The 22,250-nt window shown below is 41.0% G+C and overlaps 1 protein-coding gene and 1 non-coding gene across 3 annotated transcripts in view; both read right to left on the bottom strand.

The window, feature by feature from the left end:
• IL13RA1 (interleukin 13 receptor subunit alpha 1) overlaps positions 1–22,250 on the bottom strand; it is a 78,127-nt gene that overhangs the window by 29,556 nt on the left and 26,321 nt on the right. The window contains exons 5-10 of one of the 2 annotated variants that reach the window (XM_059883296.1): positions 21,886–22,073; positions 18,678–18,829; positions 12,707–12,796; positions 12,342–12,474; positions 8,517–8,613; positions 4,839–4,923 (exon numbers count right to left, since the gene is read on the bottom strand). In XM_059883296.1, coding sequence (XP_059739279.1) covers positions 4,839–4,923; positions 8,517–8,613; positions 12,342–12,474; positions 12,707–12,796; positions 18,678–18,829; positions 21,886–22,073 — 745 coding nt within the window. The remainder of the gene's footprint in view (positions 1–4,838; positions 4,924–8,516; positions 8,614–12,341; positions 12,475–12,706; positions 12,797–18,677; positions 18,830–21,885; positions 22,074–22,250) is intronic. The other variant, NM_001206677.2, reaches the window with a different exon arrangement.
• On the bottom strand, positions 6,041–6,098 carry MIR2285CI (microRNA mir-2285ci). The gene has a single exon (NR_162342.1). It is a non-coding gene; the product is annotated as a microRNA mir-2285ci (primary transcript).

The raw sequence follows: 22,250 nt of genomic DNA, 5'->3' as shown, positions 1-22,250 counted from the left end.
TATCCACAATCTTTCTGCCCAGAGATGATTATTTTGACCTATTTCCTTCCACTCATTGTTCTATGTATATATTGATGAATTTTTATAAAAATTAGGATTGTAATACACTACACATTTATGATACGTTTTTTATACTTATGTCGTAAGTATTTTGTTAGGACACTAAATGCTTTGAAAACCTAACTTGTTAAAAAACTTATTCTTGACTGTTGATGTTTCCTTGGCTTCTAATTTTTTGTGTTAGAAACAAAATCTGCATTGGCCATCCTTATGTCATTGTTGGATTATTTTCCTAAAATAAATTCCTAAAGAAATAATTATAAGATTGAAGATGATTCTGATTACATTTTATTGGGTTGCTCTCTGGAAAGAAGGGCATTTTACAGGCTCACCAGTGGTGTGTGAAGAGTACCAGTCCCCCATCCATTTGTTAACACTGGATATTAGCACTTTTTAGAAATTTAATAAGCTGGAAATTCATATATCTTTGGTTGTATGTCTCATATATATCAATGAGTCCAAACACGTTTTCACAGACATTGGGCATTTGTGTCATGGCACTTTGCCTGTCTTCATTCTGCTAAGAGTGGTAGCAAACTCAAATGCCTTTCAGGGGTCTAGCATGTTAGGTCAATGTGTGAAACCACAGTGGGAATTGGGAATGGTAGGGCCTGAGATGAATTGGTAGTCCATGCCCTGCTTAAGATCCCAAATTGAAAATTTTTAAATACACTACATTGGCCAAACAAAACATCTATGGGACAAATTCAGGACTAGATTATCAGTTAGCGACTGTGATAGCACTTCCTGTCTCTAATTCATTCCCTTCAGGTTGTTGTCAGAATGATAGGTGTGGAGACAAGGGAACCCTCCTACACCATTGGTGGGAATGTAAATTGGTACTGCCACTATGGAGAACAGTATGGATATTCTTTAAGAAGTTAAAAAGAGAGCTACCATATGATCCAGAAATCCCACTGCTGGGCATATATCTGGAGAAAACCATGGTCCAAAAGGATATATGCACCCCAGTGTTCACTGAAGCACTGTTTACAGTAGCTAAGACATGGAAGCAGCCTAAATGTCCATTGACAGGGGAACGGATAAAAAAGATGTGGTATATTTATACAATGGAGTAGTACTTGGCCATTAAAAAGAATGCCATTTGCAACTTAGACGGACCTAGAGATTGTCTGGGAGTAAGTCAGACAAAGACAAATATTGTATGATATTGCTTATACACAGAATCTAAAAAAAATGATACAAATGAGCTTATTTATAGAACAGAAATAGAGCACAAACTTACAGAATAGATTTATGGTTACCAGGGGCAGGGAGGGTAGGGGAAAGGGATAGACTGGGGAGTTTGGGATTGACGTGTACACACCGCTATTGATATATTTAAAATGGCTAACCAACAAGGACCTACCATATAGCACAGGGAATTCTGCTCAATATTACCTAACAACCTAAATGGGAAAATAATTTGAAAAAGAATAGATACATGTATATGTATAACTGAATCACTGTGCTGTACACCTGAAACTAACACAACATTGTAATCAACTCTACTCCAATTTTAACTATTTAGGTTGGCCAAAAAGTTCATTAGGGTTTTCCATTCCATCTTACAGAAAAACCTGAACAAACTTTTTGGCCAGGCCAGTCAGTTCAGTCACTCAGTTGTGTCTGACTCTTTGCGACCCCATGGAGTGCAGCATGCCAGGCTTCCCTGTCCATCACCAACTCCTGGAGCTTGCTCAAACTCATGTCCATCGAGTCAGTGATGCCATCCAACCATCTCATCCTCTGTCGTCCCCTTCTCCTGCCTTCAATCTTTCCCAGCATCAGCATCATTGGCCATGCCAATGAAAAGGATTCATGTTGATGTATGGCAAAACCAATACAATATTGTAAAGTAATTAGCCTCTAATTAAAATAAATAAACTTAAAAACAAACAAGCAAACAAACAAAACCCCAAAGAATGATATTCCTATTACCTTCTCATAGAGACCAACCAAAATGTGACTCCAAATCTATTTCTGGGAACTCCTCTATCCCAACCCAGTATTTCTACCACACAGAACTCTAAGGAGATTGTGAGGCTCTTGAGGACAAACATCCTGTCTTACAAAAGGCCCTGCAGCATGGTGGAAAGAGAGAACTCTAGAATCAGACACTTCTTGGTCAAATCCCACCTTATTATTTCCTTGCTGTGTGACTACAGTAAAGTTATCTAACCTCACTGAGGCTCCAATTCCTCATCTACAAAATGCTACTAAGAGCACTGACACCACAGGGTGGGTGTGAAGATGGAGCACTGAATACACTGTGTACACATGGGAGACTGCCAGTCGCTGGTTACAGGTGTTATTAGAATACTTGCACAATTCTTAGCCTCCAGCATCTATCACAGCAGCTGGTAAAATGAAGACACAGGGGTAATCCTAAGGAAAATATCGGTAACAGTGATTTTCAAAGTGTGGTCTGTGAATGATCTTGCCAGGAGAGGCATCACTGTTGGGCTCCTGTTAAGTATGCAGATTCCTGGGAACCATCCCAGACCAGTGAGTTCGAACTTCTTGAAACAGGGCCCAGGATTCTATATTCTTACAAGCATTCCAGTCAACTGTGACTCAAAGGTGAAGAACCACTGGTTGCCACAGCCACCTCGGTCACAATATATGAGTCCTTCATTAGGCAGCTGACTTCTGGATCTCCCTGCCTAGTGGTGCCCTATATAGCACAGTTACCCACTGTCTATGACCCTGATTTGGTGAAAAAGATCCAGCATGTGAGCCTCTGTGCCTTCCTTCCCTAGCCACATAGCATCACTGCCACTGTGAACCACCCGTTATTATAAGAACTGTTTGGGCATTAAAGAGAAATGGAAAGTATTATCAATAGTAATACTAAGCACTAACATTTGTTGTGGTTGTTTAGTTGTTAACTAAAAAGTTAATACAATAGTCATGTCTGACTCTTGCAACTCCATGAACTGTAGCCTACCAGGCTCCTCTGTCCATGGGATTATCCTGGAAAGAATTTTGGACAGGGTTGCCATGCCCTCCTCTAGGGGATCTTCCTGACCCAGGGAACAAAGCCAGGTCTCCTGCATTGCAGGCAGATTCTTTTACCACTGAGCCACCTGTGAAGCACCAAGCACTAATATTTACTAAGCACCTATAAAGTAATTTCCAGGCACACTAAGGAGTTTCTATGTATTAATTTAATCCACATAACAACATTATGCATGATAAACTGCTTCAGTCATGTCCGACTCTTTGCAACTCTGTGGACTGTAACCTGACAGGCTCCTCTGTCCATGGAATTCTCCATGCAAGAATACTGGAGTGGATAGCCATACCCTCCTCCAGGGGATCTTTCCAACCCAGGGATCGAACCCACATCTCTTATGTCTCCTGCACTGGCAGGCAGGTTCTTTACTGCTAGCGCCACCTATTATTACCTTCACTTTACAAGTGTGAAAACTGAGACACAGGGAGGTTAAGGAAGTTACCTAAGGTCAAATAGATGGTACATGACACAGCAGAGATCCGAATCCAGACAATCTGACTCCAGAGCACAAGCTATTATCTACTATGTTCTACTATTTCCCTGAATTAAGTGTCTTATGCCTGAAATGATTACTTTAAGATACATACAATAATATTGATATTTATTTTATTTAGTGTCTTTATTATCTTATTTGGGTGAATGTATTTATCAGAGAAACCACAAACTCTTTTGTTCCCACAAGGTCTTAGCCCTCCCAGCCATAAATTCCAGCAGGAGTATCTGTAGCCACCTAACTCTAACAGTTCGGGGGGTAAGAGGTTGCTCTAGTTCCGTGTCTTCTGAGGCCAGCTTTTCAGGCAATAGCATGAATAAAATCGAACTCAACTGTTTGCATGCATGTGTACTCAGTAGCTCAGTCATGTGTGACTCTTTGCAACCCCAAGGACTATAGCTCACCAGGCTCCTCTGTTCATGGGATTCTCCAGGCAAGAATAATGGAGTGGGTTGCCATTTCCTCCTCCAGGGGATTGTCCTGACCTAGGGATCAAACTCGCATCTCCTGTGTCTCCTGCATTGCAGGCAGATTCTTTATCATGGAGCCATGAGGGAAGCCCTTTGACTGTTTATCTTATGTTTATATTTCCCGAAATTAAATTTGAAAGATTATCCAAGAGTCAGAAGACCTACCTATCAGTTTAGTTTCATAAAGGAGGCTCTTCCCCCTGCATGTTTGGATCAAATACATTCTCTTCCCCAGAGAGAGAATGAAGCCCAGCAATACAAACTGGGTGAAGTATTCTGGGGATTTCTTAAATATTATGTTTGGCCTGAGATACAGCATTTTAAATCAGTTCTTTAATCTTTTAGACCAAATGTACTTTAAAATAACCAATTTTGAAATGAAATTCTGACCCATGCTACAACATGGATGAACCTTGAAAACATTATGCTAAGTGAAAGAAGTCAGACACAAAAGGCCAAATATTGTAGGATTCCATTTATATTAGGTACCTAGACTAGGCAACTTCATAGAGACAGAAAGCAGAATTAGAGGTTGTCAGGTGTTGAGGGGAATGGAGAATTATTGTTTACCAGGTACAGTTTCTGTTTAGGATGATGATAACATTCTGGAAATAGTGAGGATGGTTGAGGATGGTCCAACAACATTGTAAATGTACTTAATGTCATTGACCTGATATTTAAAACTGGTTAAAATGGTAAATTTTATGTTATGTATATTTTACCAAAAAAAATTTTTTTTAATCCTATAGCCTCCCCTCAAAAAATCAATTTTATACCCCATATAGTCAGTACTTACCAGGGTATCATCATTCTGGTCTCCAAACATTTCTTTAAAAATCTTGCCAGGATCAGGAATTGGAGGGAATATAATGATCTTGAGCCTTTAAGAAAACAGGGACATTTCTGATCAAATCTTCCAGTCCATAGAAATGTTCCTCTTAAATACAGCCATATTAAAAGAGGGCTTAGACAAAAGACATGGTACGCAAGTCATCTTTAGTGATAATGCAGTTGTGAAGAAATTTCTAAAGCACGCTGAGAAATCAATGTCTCAAGAGTATCAAGTGTGGGTTTTCCAGCTTTATTGAGGTATACTTGACAAACAAAAATTGTATAAATCTGAGGTGTACAAAGTGAGTTTTATGTAGGTGTACATTGTGAAAAGATCATCACAATCAAGGTAATTAACATATCCATCACCTCACATAGTTATAATTGTGTGTGTGGGCCTGTGTGTGTGTGTGTTATACCCTATCATTTAAATAATAATGGTGTTTTACTTATCACAGATCACATGGGAGCCTGCTGTTTATAATTTTTTTTAAAAAAATCTGAGAACAGGGGACATTCCTCTTTAATTTTTCTTTTCTTTTTCTAATTCGTCTTCTATTTTAAATTTTTTTTCAATTTTTCTAATTGAAGTATAGTTGATTTACAATGTTGTGTTAATTAGTTCTGTACAGCAAAGTGACTTAGTTATACATATAAACGTATATTCTTTTCCACTATGGTTTACCACAGGATACTGAATATAGTTCCCTATGCTGTACAGTAGGACCTTATTATTTGTCCATTCCATACATAATTGTTTGCATCTGCTAACTCCAAATTCCCAATCCGTCCCTTCCCCCACACCCCTCCCCCTTGCAACCATCAGTCTATTCTCTATGTCTGTGATTCTGTTTCTGTTTCACAAATAAGTTCATTTGTGTCACAGTTTAGAGTCCACAATAAGTGATATCATATGACAAATGATAATCTCCCACTGCATCAATGTTGCTGCAAATGGCATTATTTCATTGTTTAATAGCTGAGTAATATTCCACTGTATAAATATACTACATGTTCTTTATCCCTTTCTCTGTCAATGGATATTTAGGTTGTCTCCATGTCTTGGCTATTGTAAAGAGTGCTGTTATGAACATAGCAGTGCATGTATCTTTTTGAATTACCGTTTTGTCTGAATTCTGTTTTTGCATCTGATAGTATTACATTGGCCCAAAAGTTCATTCAGGTTTCTCTGTAAGATGGTGTGGAAAAACCCAAACGAACTTTTTGGCCAATCCAACAGTACCCTCTGGTGCACCTACCTCATCTCCTAGGTCTCTAAATATTGATGTGTCCTAGGGTTCAGTGTTTTGCCCTCTTTATCTCCCTCACTTTATGAGCACTCTCTTCTGGTCTTAGGGCTTTAAATCTATTTATATGCTGAGGACTCCCAAATTTCTAACTCTGGCCCAAACCTCTTCTTTAAACTCCTGTATACTCATGTATACAGGTAATGATTCAGCATCTCTACCTGGATATTTAATAGGCATTCCAAACTTATCATGTTCAAAACTGAAGTTCTCACCTTTTCCCTAAAGTCAGATCTCCTCCCAATCTTCCCCATCTCAGTAAAAGGCTGCAATATTCACTCAGGTGCTGAAGCCAAAAATCTAAGAGTTATCCCTTGAATCCTCAATTACTCCTACAACCTCCAAAAACAAGCAGCCATCAGCAAGTGCTATTATTAATTTCATCTTCAAAATACATCCTGCTGCTGCTGCTAAGTCACTTCAGTTATGGCCGACTCTGCGCAACCCCATAGACGGCAACCCACCAGGCTCCCTCGTCCCTGGGATTCTCCAGGCAAGAACACTGGAGTGGGTTGCCATTTCCTTCTCCAATGCATGAAAGTGAAAAGTGAAAGTGAAGTCGCTCAGTCGTGGCCGACTTAGCGACCCCATGGACTACAGCCTACCAGGCTCCTTCATCCATGGGGTTTTCCAGGCAAGAGTACTGGAGTGGGGTGCCATTGCCTTCTCCACAAAATACATCCTGCATCAGAATTTCTTACTACCTTCATTGCAAACCTCCTGGCCTACACTATTCTCATCTTTCCACCCAAGCACTACAATGTTTCTCAACTGGTCTATCTGCTTTTTACTCTTGTCCAAGTCAAGTCTTCACTCAACAATACAACGATCCTTTATGACAGTCAATCCAATCACATCCCTCTCCTGCTTAAAACTCTCTAATATTTTCCCATCATGCTTAGGATAACATCTCAATTCCATGCCACAGCCTACATGATCTGGTCTTGCCAGCCTCTCCTGCCTCATATCCTCTTGTTCTCCCCCCTTGTATGCTCTCCTCTAACAAGACACACTAAGCTCATTCCAGCCTCAGGACCTTTGCACTTGCTGTTCTTTTGGCCTAGAATGTTCTTTCTTTGAATATCTGACTGGCTAACTCCTTTAAGTCTGTCTTCAAATGTCACTTTCTCAGAGAGGCCTTCCCTGGCATTCCATGTAAGAGTAGCCTCATATCACTTCCTAGCCTTTCTCCCCAGCCCAACTCTATAACTTTACTACTCACTATGTGAACCCATAGGTAGGGATTTTGTCCTGTTCAGCACCACAGCTCTAGCAATTAGAAGAGTGCCTGGCACATAATGCTGACAAAGGTCCATCTAGTCAAAGCTATGGTTTTTCCAGTAGTCAAGTATGGACGTGAGAGTTGAGCACCAAAGAATTGATGCTTCCGAACTGTGCTGCTGGAGAAGACTCTTGAGAGTCCCTTGGACTGCAAGGAGATCCAACCAGTCAATCCTAAAGGAAATCAGTCCTGAATATTCATTGGAAGGACTGATGCTGAAGCTGAAACTCTAATAATTTGGCCACCTGGTGTGAAGAACTAACTCATTGGAAAAGACCCTGATGCTGGGAAAGATTGAAGGCAGGAGGAGAAGGGGATGACAGAAGATGAGATGGTTGGATGGTATCACCGACTCAATGGACATGAGTTTGAGCAAGGTCTGGGAGTTGGTGATGGACAGGGAAGCCTGGCGTGCTGCAGTCCATAGTGTCACAAAGAGTCAGACATAACTGAGCAACTGAACTGAACTGAGCTGGCACATAAATAGGCACTCAACACATGCATGTTTAAAGAATACTGAAATAATGATAAAATATTGATTCTAGAACCAGCTTAGTAAACTTATTCCAACTTTAGGTATTTTCCTGAAAGAGCAAATAATAGCACCAGACTAGTCCCTATGATGAAATCAAGAAGGTAAAAAATTCTCCAAGAATGAGTATCATGTCTTAGAACTTGAAGTACTTTATCCTATAGCATTTAGTAGCAACTCATTTCGACTTCACATTAGACAAGTCATTTAATTGGTAATGATCTCCACTTCTAAAACTTAAGAGCTAGCAACTAATGGTTGACAAATTAGGTGTTTTAGGGAGTTGAGTGAACGTAAGTCTTATCAACATTCTAAAACTGTACAAACAGAGCGCTGCCTGAGCAGCACCTTGGAAGACTAACACTTTGCTCACTAGAAAATGGGCACAGTAATACTTGCCACGCCATCCTACCAAAAGCCAGGTATAGCCAAAATGCTGCCAACACACTGGGAAGACATCAAACACACCCACAAAGAATAGTAGCCAGGCTAGCAGAAAGCCTGCCTGAGCAGCTGCCTTACCTTTTCAAATACAGCAGAAGGACAATGACTGCGGCTGCAACGATGACTGGAATGATGAGTAATGTGGTTATGTAAAATGTCTGATTGGCCTTCTGACCTGGAAAATGGAAAGCAAACAGAAAGACATGAGAAATAAAACCTTTTGAGAAATAAACTAAGCAATCTTGTTATATTAGACTAACGAGATTACAGCTATTTCTGCCCTCTACACCAACATATTCCCCTAAATTCTTCAATTCTCTTGTCTTTTGTTATGTTACTAGTGGGGAGGGGGGAGTCCTACTCTAAAATTCTATGGATAAATAAGCACCTTAAGGATTATCTGAAACCAGGATATCTTAATTGGTTTTAGACACTATTAACAAAGAAGTTATATTTTTAAAATACGTCATCTCATTAACACCAATTATCTTGTTTTATTGGTTATTTAGCATTATTGTTGTCATTGTTTTAGTTGCTAAGTAGTGTCCAACTCTTCTGTGACCCCAAGGACTGCAGCCCACCAGGCGCCTCTGTCCCAAGGAATTCTCCAGGCAAGAATACTGGACTGGGTTGCCATTTCTTCCTCCAGAGGATCTTCCCAATCCAGGGATCAAACTCACATCTCCTGCACTGGCAGGTGGATTCTTTACTGCTGAGCCACCAGGGAAGTTCTAGAGATAGATAATATTATTTCCCATTTATACAGATGAGAGGTATAAGGCTGAGAAAGGTTTAATGGCTTGTCCAGAGGGTTTAAAAAGTAATGGAGTGAAGCCTAAAACCCAGCACTGTCCAATTCCAAATCCTTTCATTAACTGCCTTGCTACACTTAACACTTAGAATGGCACATGTCTATTTATATCCTCATCTTTTCCATGAGGGCATGAACATCTGGAAAGCATCATCAGGGCCTAGCATTGTGTTAGGCAGCCTCTAAGATGACTCTAAATGATCCTTGCCTCCTGATATTCACACCCTTGTGTAATTCTCTCCCCTTTAGGGTGGGCTAGACTAAATGTGTCAGAGAAGGCAGTGGTAACCCACTCTAGTACTCTTGCTTGGAAAATCCCATGGATGGAGGAGCCTGGTAGGCTGCAGTGCATGGGGTCACTAAGAGTTGAACACAACTGAGCGACTTCACTTTCACTTTTCACTTTCATGCATTGGAGAAGGAAATGGCAACCCACTCCAGTGTTCTTGCCTGGAGAATCCCAGGGATGGGGGAGCCTGGTGGGCTGCCATCTATGGGGTCGCACAGAGTCAGACACGACTGAAGTGATTTAGCAGCAGCAGCAGCAGCAGCAGACTAAATGTGTGAACCACAACAGTGATGGAATGTCCCTTCTGAGACGAGGTTATAAAGGGCTGTGGTTCTCATATTGGGTGTTCTCTCATATGCTCTTTCTTTCTTGGACCACTCACTTGGGGAAGCCAGCTGCCATGTCATAAGGTAGCCCTGTGGGGAGGTTCAAGTGGTAAGGGACTGAGAGAGACCTCCGTATTAGTTTCCTAGAGCTGCTGTAAAGAATCGCCATATACTGGTTGACCCAAAACAATAGAAACATATGCTCTCATAGCTCTGGTGGCCAGAAGGCCAAAATATTAGCTTCTGGTGGCTCTCAAGAATCCTTGGCATTCCTTGGCTTGTAGCTGCATCACTCCAATCTCTGCCTTCATCTTCACATGGCCTTCTCTGTTTCTGTGTATTCTCTCTTCTTCTGATAAGGATACTAGTCACTGGATTTAGGACCTGCTCTCAGCCCTTAAGGGCTTCCCTGGTGGCTCAGATAGTGAAGAATCTGCCTGCAAGGCAGGAGACCTGGGTTTGATTCCTGGGTCAGGAAAAGCCTCTGAAGAAGGGAATGGCAATTCACTCCAGTATTCTTGCCTGGAGAATTCCATGGACTGAGAAGCCTGGCAGGCTACAGTCCATGGGGTCACAAAGAGTCAAACACAACTGAGAGACTAACACTTTTACTTTTCACTTTTCACTTAGCCCTTATGGCCTCCTCTTAACTTGATTACATCTGTAAAAATTCTATTTCCAAATAAGGTCATATTCATATGCATGAGGAATTGCAACTTGAACATATCATTTGGAGGCACAAAATGAAACCTTCTAAAGCCTCCATCCAGCAGCCAGTGTGAAAATGAGGATTTGCAATGACCATATAAGTGATCTTGAAAGTGGATTCTCCAGCACCAGTCAAGCCTTCAGATGGAACCACAGTCCCAGTCAACAGCTTGACTGGAACCTTATGAGAGAACTTGAGCCAGAGGTACCTAGCTAAGTTGTGCCCAGATTCCTGAGCCATGGAAACTGTGAGATAGTGAATATCTATTTTTTAAGACACTAATTTCTTATGCAATAATATAATGTAGCCTGGCATATAGCTTGTTCAATCTCTCAATTAATAGGGCTTGATTACTTCAATAGCCTGCTTCTCTTATTGTTAGGTAGCTGTTGCTGCTGCTGCTGCTGCTAAGTCACTTCAGTTGTATCCGACTCTGTGCGACCCCATAGACGGCAGCCCACCAGGCTTCCCATCCCTGGGATTCTCCAGGCAAGAGTACTGGAGTGGGTTGCCATTTCCTTCTCCAACACATGAAAGTGAAAAGTGACAGTGAAGTCGCTCAGTTGTGTCCGACTGTTAGCGACCCCATGGACTTCAGCCTACCAGGCTCCTCTGTCCATGGGATTTTCCAGGCAAGAGTACTGGAGTGGGGTGCCATTGCCTTCTCCAAGGTAGCTGTTAGGAAGTTCTTAAGTTGGTCCTGTTTTGCCCCATAGAGCCACACACACACACACACAAAAGACAGCCTATTCTCTCTTCTACTTGACACTACCTCAAATATTAGAATTCAGCAAACATGACTCCCTAGGCTTACTTCATTAACTGTGCCTCCCCAAATTTTAACATTCTTCAACATCCTGATTACGCTTTCAGGGAAAAATTCCAGTCTCCTAATGTACCTCTTACAATGTGGTGCCCAGGATGGAATACTGCACACTTCAGATGTGGCCAGGACATTGTGCCACACGCTGCAGCATTCCCTTATTCTGGATGCTGTACTATCACTGCTGCCTATGATTATATATGCCTTTGGGAGACATTTAAAGGGTCTGATGTTGAGTCACTTTGAGCTTAATAAAACCCTAGCCCCCACCCTACAATACATGTATCCATAAGGCACATGTCTTTTCAATCCTATACTTGCTTCTAGCAATTAATAAGTGAAACTTTTTTTTTCCAAACCTGAAAGTGTGAAAGTCACTCAGTCATGTCCAATTCTTTGTGACCCCAAGGACTATACAGTCCATGGAATTCTATAGGCCAGAATACTGGAGTGGGTAGCCTTTCCCTTTCCCAGGGGATCTTCTCAACCCAGGAATCGAATCAGGGTCTCCTGCACTGTAGGTGGATTCTTTACCAACTGAGCTATCAGGGAATCCCAGATACAGGTTTATTTCAATAAAATGTCATCAAGGTCATTGTCATACTCTTGATTCTGTTACCAGCACATAGGATAGTCCTCTAGCACTGCACAATCTGCAGATTTAATCATGCCTGCCTTCTATAGTTTTGTTCAGGTTGTTGGCAAAGATGGAAACAGGACAAAAGAGAGAATAACATCATTTGGATGGCAAATTTTCAAAGAGCTGCATAATGTAAATTAACTCTGAGTGACTTGATAATAATTAAACAGAAAGTATATTTCAATTGTGAGTGTTCTCTGGCTGATGTCAAGAATGAAGAACAGTGCTTTCCCATAATGTTTTCTGCCTCAATTTAGTTTCCATGCATCAATGGTTTAAATTTTAATGAAATCCCATTCTCTTACCTATACTCATCGCTTGACTCCAATTACTCCAGAGTTTGTCATCTTCATAGCATAACTTATTTGTTTTGACTCTTATTCTGACTGTGTTCAAAGTATCAGGAAGAACACCAGGAACCATGAAACAAATTGTACCCTTAGATACAAGATAAAAACACAAGGAATATTACCAGTTTATTCTCTTTCTCTGCTTCTGAATCCTAAATATAATTATCTGCCAAGTTCTGTATATGACAAAGACTTCGTATTGCAATGTAAATTATCTGACTTTAACTCATGAAAAAGAAAATTGGCAATAATCTATAGAACAAAGTACTTTGTTTTCCTTAAAGCAGTTCAAATTTAGGATATGCCTCATCACCAATTACCATTGAGTTTAAGTCCAAATAGCTCAAGTTGAATTCACTGACCTCTAGGTTTCCTTCAAATTCTGTATTCTGACATTTGGCCTCTTCAACCTCAAAAATATAAAAAAATACATAAATTCAAAAGAAATTAAAGACCATATTTTATATCATTTAAGCATTTTAACAAGTTTTTTTTATACCATTAATAGAAGACCAGGTATAGTGGGAAAAAGGGAGGTTTTTTAAAAAATAAATGGTGCTAGGATTGTCATACTGAGTGAAGTAAGTCAGATGGAGGGAGGAAATATCATAGGATAACCCTTGTGTGTGGAATCTAAAAAGAAATGAGGGGATATATGTACACTTATAGCTGATTCACGTTTTTGTATGGCAGAAACCAACACAACATTGTAAAGTGATAATCCTTCATTTAAAAATAAAAATTAAAAAAATAAATGATACAAATGAATTTATTTATGAAACAGAAACAGACTCACAGACTTAGAGGATGAACTTATGGTTAGCAGGGGGAAGGGTTGGGGGAAGGGATAGTTAGGACGTTTGGGATGTACAAGTATACAGTGTTATATTTAAAAAGGATAACCAACAAGGACCTACTGCACAGCACAGGGAACTCTGCTCAATGTTATGTGGCAGCCCGGATGGGAGGGGAGTTTGGGGGAGAATGGATACGTGTATATGTATGGCTGAGTCACTCTGCTGTGCACCTAAAACTATCACTACATTGTTCATCGGCTACATCCCAATACAGGGCTTCTCAGGTGGCACTAGTGGGATTCGAAGTCCAGATAATAAGTGCTCTTTGGGAAAGTAGTGACCAAAAGAGGTCACGATTGAGCTTATGGGGAGCTGGTTTTGTAAGTGACAAATCATTTGTGAAGAATCACTGAGCTGTCCATAATGCCTTCTGCAATTTTTCTATAGTACACTACATAGCAATACATAGTTTAAAAATATGCTCCCTTGTTGAGAATACGTGCTCAGACGCTCAGTCGTGTCCGACTCTTTGCAACCCCATGGGCTGTAGCCAACCAGGCTCCTCTGTCCATGGGATTCTCCAGAAAAGAATACCGGAGTGTGTTGTCATTTCTTTCTCCAGGGGATCTTCGTGACCCAGGGATTGAAACTGCGCCTCCTGCACTGGGAGGCAGATTCTTTACCACTAGCACTACTACCTGGGAAGCCCAATAACATATCAAATATCAAAAAAGGACTGAGTTAGGACTTGCCTGGTGGTTCAGTGGTAAAGAATCCACCTGTCATGCAGGAGACACAGGTTCGATCCCTGGTGCAAAAAGATCCCACATGCTGGGGTGCAACTAAGCCCGTGAGCCACAACTATTGGGCCTGAGCTCTAGAGCCTGGGGACTGCAACTACTGAGCCTATGTGCCACAGCTATTGAAACCCGTGTGCCCTAAAGCCCATGCTCTGCAACAAGAGAATCCACAGTAATGAGAAGCCTGCACACCACAAGAAAGAGTAGCCTCTGTTTGCTGCAACTAGAGGAAAGCCCATGCAGCAACAAAGACCCAGCACAGCCAAAAATAAAAATGTTAAACAAAATTATTGTTTTTAAATGACTGAGTTAGAGAAAACAAAAGAAAATGCAAATTTCTCCTCTACACAATTTAAGTCACTTGCTGTATGATGTAAAGAGAATAACCAGTTCCTAAAATGCAGATATTTCAAAATCAACACATGAAAGTCTCTTGCTTCATTTCAATAGTCTACTTTTGGCAACAGGTCCATGAAAAGACATTCAACATCACTAATATCCACTATTATACACTAATATCACTAATATACACTAGTGTATAAAATATACACTAATCATTAGCAAAATATACATCAAAACCACAATCATCTTACACTGTTGATAACAGAATGGCTGTCGTCAAAAAGATAAGAGATAACAAGTGCTGGAGAGGGTGTAGAGAAAAGGAACCCTCATGCACTGTTGGTGGGAATATAAACCGTTGCAGTCACTTTGGAACAGTATGGAGGTTTCTCAAAAAATTAAAAATAGAACTATCATATGATTCAGCAACCCCAAGGAAATCCTGCCATTTGTGACAACATGGAAGAAACCTCAGGGCACTATGTTAAGTGAAATAAGTTAGACAGAGAAAGACAAATACTATATGATCTCACTTGTATATGGAATTCAAATAAGTCAAATTTACTGAGGCGCAGTGCAGCATGGTAATTGCCAGAGGCTGGGGAGTGGGGAAAATGGAAAGATGTTGGTCAGGGGTACAAATTTTCAGTTATGAATTCTGAGGATTTAATGGGGCTTCTCTGATAGTTCAGTTGGTAAGGAATCTGCCTGCAATGCAGTAGATCCTGGTTCGGTTCCTGGGTCAGGAAGATCTGCTGGGGAAGGAATAGGCTACCCACTCCAGTATACTTGGGCTTCTGTTGTGGCTCAGCTAGTGAAGAATCCACCTGCAGTGCAGGAGACCTGGGTTCAATCCCTGGGTTGGGAAGATCCCCTGGGAAAGGGAAAGGCTACCCACTCCAGTATTCTGACCTGGAGAATTCCATGGACTATATAGTCCATGGGGTTGCAAAGAGTTGGACACAAGTGAGCAACTTTCACATGATGATTACAGTTAATAATACTGTACTGTATACCTGAAATTTGCTGAGAGATCTTGTTTTCTCACCACAGAAAAAGCTAAGTCTGTGAGGTTATGAATGAGTTAATTTGATTGTGATAATCATCTCACAATGTATATGATTATTATAACCTTGTATACCTTAAAATAATATTGTACAACCTAAATACATATAATTTTTACTTGCCAATCATACCTCAGTACAGATGGAAAAAATAGTCAACTTCTATCAGAGATGTTTAAACATGGGACAAAGACTAGAACACATGCTATGATTTGGGGCATTCAATGTCATTCACTGAATGGTTCCTACCAGCATTTGTGAAGAGTGAAAGGCCAACTGAATGATGATGAGCCATCCTGTCAATACTTCATATAAGGTCAGAGAAAAAGCTACTCAGGGGTTACTGTACCCCAGTGCTGGCCATATGGAGTCAGAGGCCTGTTGTGTAAATTGATGGTTCTGGGCTCTTGTTCAAATGTAAATCTCCTTGTGTAGTTTATCAGCTGCTCAGATACTTCCGTGAGAAAAGGGAAACAAGGACACAGATTACCAAGTGGATAGCTGGCGGGAATGGGCATGCCCAAAGATAAGTCACTCCATGCTTTATGATTCTGTCATAAGCGACCCCTGACCCAGAGCCATGGATGGCACCAGCTCATGCTCCAGTTTACTTCCCCCTCTTAACTAGAACACCAGGCCAAATAGCTCCTCAAAAAGTCTTGCAAGAAGAACCAAGAAAGGGTCTAACCAGCTGAGCTCAAAAGCAGTGTGCACACAAAAAGCTGATGACAATCTAGGGGATGGAGCAGCTGGTGAACATCTGCTAAGATACAGAACATTAAACTCAAGTGTATAAACAGAGTTAATTCCAAATTGACTACAGTTCTGGTTTTGATGGATAAACTCCACAGTATATATGCTCTCTTCAGTTCAGAAGTTTTTTTTTTTTTTAAAAAGGTAACAATCCAATAAGAATTTATTAAGTGACAACTGTACACATGGTCTTATACCCAGTGTTCTTGGTTAAAATGTAATACCTGGAGACCAACCTCTGAAGTCATACTTACTAGCTGTGTGGCCTGTAGCAAGTTACTCAACTTGCTCTTTGAGCCTTGTTTCTCACTAAAACATAGGTTAAAAAGGAACCAATTTCATGGATTGCTATGAGCAACTCTATAAGAAGTACATAGAAGACTGTATTTGTAATACATCATGAGCAATAAGTGATGGCTATTACTAGCAAGAGGAAGTACTGAGGTGGTCCCTAGGGGGTTAAGAATAAAAGCTTTGGAGTTAGACTTTTGCTGAAATCTTGAATTCTAACCCTTACTAGAAATGTGACCTTAGGAATAATCTTTGAGACTGAAGTTTTCCTATCTGTAACAGGCCTAGATCCTTGGGGTTACTGTGAGGACTAAATGAGACAACTCAGATAAAGTACTTATTAAAATAGCTGCTGTTGCTGCTGCTGCTGTGTCGCTTCAGTCGCGTCCGACTCTGTGCGACCCCATAGGTGGCAGCCCACCAGGCTACTCCATCCCTGGGATTCTCCAGGCAAGAATACTGGAGTGGGTTGCCATTTCCTTCTCCAGTTGAAATAGCTAATACACAGCAATTGCTTAATACATATTAGCTGGTATTAGTAGCCAGAACAGTACAAAGTAAACACCACCTAACTCCTCCCCCTTACAGGAGCTTATATTTTTAGTCAAGATCATGGGTAGCTAGCAGGACATCATTTAGTGCCAAGTGAGTAATGCAAGTGGCATGTGTCTCTGGATTTCAGACAGAAGAGAGCAGTCAAGGCTGGAATAGTCAAGCATATTTGGCTTTCTGATAACTCAGTTGTAAATTCAAGCCTCACCCCCTCCCCGCATGGAAGCCCTTTGCTTTTTCCTTTTGTGGCATTATTTGGAGACCCTGGTTTCTGGGATGAAAAATGATTATTCTGCTTCAACAAATGCTTTCATTTGCAAATGCCCAGAAGAGCTCTGCTCAGCTGTGGACCTGGTTGCTCCCTCAAGAGTTACAGCCTGTCAACAGCGGCTTATTTTAGTAAATAAAATACTTTAGTTTTCGAAATTCCCATGACGAGCTAAAACAAGTGAACCAAGGGATCTTCCCACATGTGAGATGCAGGACTCCTGTAAAAGCCCATGGTTTCTAACCTCTCAAACTCAAATGGACACAGGGCCCAGGCAGGTAACACAAGTGAGTGGCACAGTTCCAGTGGTCCTAAGGCGCCACCTTATGGCAACTATACCCTCAGGTACCACAGTTTTCAATCTGGGCAGAAAAATCAAATGTAATAGACAAGCAAACAAAACCCCACTTCGTTTTGTGGTCCAAACAAAAATGTCTGAGGTCTGAGTTTGAGATCTCTGTTCTAGAGCATAACAATGCAACTGAGCCCTGAGGTTATGCCACACCCTGTTAGGCCCAGTGCTCCAATGCATGCGTATATGCTCAGTCGCTCAGTGGAGTCCAGCTCCTTGCGACCCCATGGACTGTAGCCCGCCAGGCTCCTCTGTCCATGGAATTCCCCAGGCAAGATTACTGGAGTGGGTTGCCATTTCCTACTCCACAGGGACCTCTAATCTGCTTGTTTTGTATTAGATTCTAAAGAGCATAAATGTAGATTATCCAAAAAATACTAACTACTCAGTATTGACTACTCTAGTTGCTACAAACTCCAAAAAAACTGAACAGCCATACTGGAGCCTCTAAGTAGCTACATAATCTGATCTCGGCTCTAGGCTCAGACACCTCTTCCTACTATGTTTTGGTCATGCCAGTCTCCTGTTTCTCACACATGCCAAGCTCATTCCTGCCTAAGTCTTTGACCACGCTGTCCCCTTCACCTCCAGATCATCAAATGGCTAGCTCCTGCTCATTGTTCTGGTCTCATCTCAAATCTCATCACTGTGGATACCTACCCTACCTAATATTCCCTCAGGCCTTGCCATTACCCCACTTAAATTTCTGCATAGCATTCATTCTCTAAAATTAGTTTGCTCATTTATGTACTTATTTTTTAGTAGGTAAGCTTCATGGGCAAATTTTTTTTTTTTTTTATCAGGTGTCACATGCACGTAAAATAGTGCCTGGTAGTACACGACAGACATGTAGTAAAAAGACTTTTCAGCAAATACATTAAGGAATGCCTGAACTCTTGTAGGCAATACTATCATAAACCATCAAACCTTCCACCACACGCTGTTTCAGAGAAACCATTATCATCAGGTGACAAATCTATAAGCTATTTTTCATTGATATTTCAATTTATTACACTGTAAGAAATGCAAGAAAAATTTCTAAATAACAACTATCTAAAAAAAAAAAACTTACATAGAAAATATCATGTGTCTCAGCGTGGCTGTTATTGACTTCTACTTCGTAAGACAAGCATTTGCTTTGAAAATTCTGTGGATTTGTCCACTGCACATATAAGTCACCATTTTGGAAGGAGAGATTTTTAATATGTGGAGGATCAGGTTTCACTGAAAGACAAAAAACAGAAGAATACAAATTAATTTCCAGAGTTAATTTTGATGAGATACACATATGAGCTTTCCTAATAGCTCAGCTGGTTAAGAATCCGCCTGCAATGCAGGACAGCCCGGTTTGATTTCTGGGTCAGGACATTCCCCTGGAGAAGGGATAGGCTACCCACTCCAGTATTCTTAGGCTTCCCTGTGGCACAGATGGTAAAGAATCCACCTGCAATGTGGATGACCTGGGTTCGATCTCTGGGTTGGGAAAATCCTCATTCTTGCCTGGGGAATCCCTATGGACAGAGGAGCTGGCAGACTACAGTCCATGGGGTTGCACAGAACTGGACAGGACTGAGCGACTAAACACGGCACAGCACTTATACGTAGAGACAATGAAGGTCACAAAGGTAAATCAAAATAGGTCTGATGCTTTTAATGGCCTTACATGATCAGACATACAGTTCTAGAATTTCTGATTAATCACAGTTAATGTAGGAAGCTTATTTTTTTTTTCTTTGTTTCTTTTTCTTGTTTTTGGCCACACCACACAGTATGCAGGACCTTATTTCCCTGATCAGGGATTGAACCTGGGTCCTCTGCAGTGGAAGCTCAGAGTCCCGATCACTGGACCAGAAGGAAAGTCCCTTGTAGGAAGCTTAAACTGCGTAGTAAAATAGATCTAAGGAACATCTTCGGGCTGGCAGATGATGCAGATTCTGACCTGCATCTGGTTAGGGCATGGCTGGGGTATAATCTAGACATCTAGCTACAACAAGGGGGTGGGGTAAAGAAGTGCTTGGGTCCAGACGTGACTCTTCCTGATGGTACTGAGGGGCATCAGGTACAAGGGGTTCCCGCAGCCAGCGCTCATTTATGCCAATCAAAGACCACAATGAAAACATCAGCATAGTTTTGTCATAGATTACAACAGGAATGAAGGGCTTCTCGTGTGGTGCAGTGGTAAAGAACCCACCTGCCAATGCAGGAGATGTAGGAGATGTGAGTTCGATCCCTGGGCTGGGAAGATCCCCTGGAGGAGGGCATGACAACCCACTCTAGAAAATCTCATGGACAGAGGAGCTTGGCAGGCTATAGTCCATAGGGTCACAAAGAGTCGGATATGACTGAGTGACTAAACAACAACAGGGATGAACTTGGAGGACATGATACTAATGAAATAAGTCCATTACAAAAGGACCAATACTGTATGATTCCACTTATAAGAGGCATCTAAAGCAGTCAAAGCCGTAGAAACAGAAAGTAGGAAGGTGGTTACCAGGGGCCGGGGGAGGGAGAATTAGTATTTCATGGGCATGAAGTTTCAGTTTTACAAAGTGAGAGAGTTCTAGAGATCTACTGCACAACACTGTGAATATATTTAACACTACTGAACTGTACACTTGAAAATGGTTAAGATGGCATATTTAATGTTATATAATCATAACCATGATTTAAAAGAAAGTAAAAAGAGAAATTAGCCTGGTCAATTTAGTTTTTCAGGAGTCAATTATGCTTAAGACCAAGCAACAAAAGAGAGTGGACAATTAACAGAAAACAACTTCACAGCATCCTCTTCTGGCTAACAAGAATCTCCCATTCATCTCTTACAGCACCACTCATCTCTAGGTAGAAGAGCAGCAAAATGAGCTTTAAAAGGTCCATTGAGGACATGCTTCCAAGCAAGGGGGAGGAGAGAGAAGGGCTTTGCTTCAAATGATCCCATTTGGCAAGTTGCCTCAACATCACTCCCTGGCTTACAAATTAAGCTGCCTTGGGTGCACTATTAGAATTCACTTCCACGACTGTCTGAAAGGGCAGTAAATAGTGTTCTGCTCACAGACTTGGGAACCTTTGTCAATTCATGATTATTTGCTTGTAAATTTTCTGTGTACCACTTTAGCTAGAATCAGAGCTCCCTGTTGTGATACTACAGCAAATAAGTAAATATAATGTGGCTTCCCTGGTGACTCAGGCAGTAAAGAATCTGCCTGCAATGCAGGAGATCTGGGTTCGATTCCTGGGTTGGGAAGATCCCCTGGAGGAGGGCATGGCAACCCACTCCAGTATTCTTGCCTGGAGAATCCCCATGGACAGAGGAGCCTGGTGGGCTATGGTCCATGGGGTTGAAAAGAGTCAGACACGACTGAGTGACTAAGCACATATGACTCTGCTTTAGAGATATACAAAATGCCTTTACATATGTCACATCATTTGGACCTTACAACAATCCTCTGAGTTCCAGAGGGACTATGTACCCCCTTTTATAGATGAAGAGGAAATTAGAGTGTATATGCCATATCCAAAGTGACCTTAAGCAGGTATTTTGTTTTCAAGTTGAGGGCTCTTTGTAATTGGCCGAAACTCAGCTGCACTGGTTGTTCTCATTGATCCGTGCCTGGGTTACTCAAAATGTTAGACAGTTTGAATATCAATCCTGATCACTCCATCTCCAGTCTAAGCTTTTTTGTTGTTGTTAAACAAAGAGACAGATTATTCAGGAACTATATTAAATCACATTTATTCTGCAGCATCATCCTCTGGAGTGTAAGTAAAAGAGAATAGATCTTAAGAGTCAGAGAGGAACATCCCTGGTGCTCCAGTGGCTAAGACTCTATGTTCCCAATGCAGGGGGCCTGGGTTTGATCCCTGGTCAGGGAACCAGATCCCACATGCTGTAACTAAAGATCCCATCTGCCACAATGAACATCAAAGACTCCGCATGCCTCGACAAAGACCCAGTGAAGTCAAATAAATAACTAAACATTTAAAACTGTTAAAAAAGTCAGAGAACCTGAGCTCCAATCTCAGTTCTACAACTAACTGCTTGCTCTAAGGCTCAGCATATGCATAAGTAAATATGGATAAAGCATGTGGCATATATGCACAAGAAATATGAGAATTTACAAGCTTGCTACTTTAACAAGGAACAAAGAAAAATATACATAAATATAGTCCCTTTTTTCTGGGAAGATCTTCAAATCAAAATCATCATTTTTTTTATCATTCGTATTGATGACATAACACTTTCATCCACACTGTCATGGAGTACTTCTAAAACTTACCATGAGAAGTTAAAGGCACTATATTGAAGGATGGTCTGATTTTTCCTGCATTGTCCTTAACCATTACTTGGACGCTGTGCTGTTCAAAACTGGAATCCTTCACCTTAGTCAGATTAAAGGAACAAGCAATGTGTTGGCCTTCTCTGTAGATGTTTTCACACTGAAGAATTTTTCCCAGGCTGTTGTGCCTACAAGATAAAATGAGATAACCTTCTGCATTATTTTTTAACCACATATGCAAGAAACAAATACAGATGTCTGTTTGTTTTTACATGATTAAAGATATCCATGAAAAGCCATATTTGCAATTTGGCAGGGTAGCTTTTTTTTTAAAACCCTATTTTATAACATGGCTCCACTTCACA

Source organism: Bos taurus, chromosome X (assembly GCF_002263795.3).
Source record: "Bos taurus isolate L1 Dominette 01449 registration number 42190680 breed Hereford chromosome X, ARS-UCD2.0, whole genome shotgun sequence".
Taxonomy (NCBI): domain Eukaryota; kingdom Metazoa; phylum Chordata; class Mammalia; order Artiodactyla; family Bovidae; genus Bos; species Bos taurus.
The sequence above is the reverse complement of the archived record's forward strand: the minus strand, read 5'-3'. Positions and strand labels throughout refer to the sequence as shown.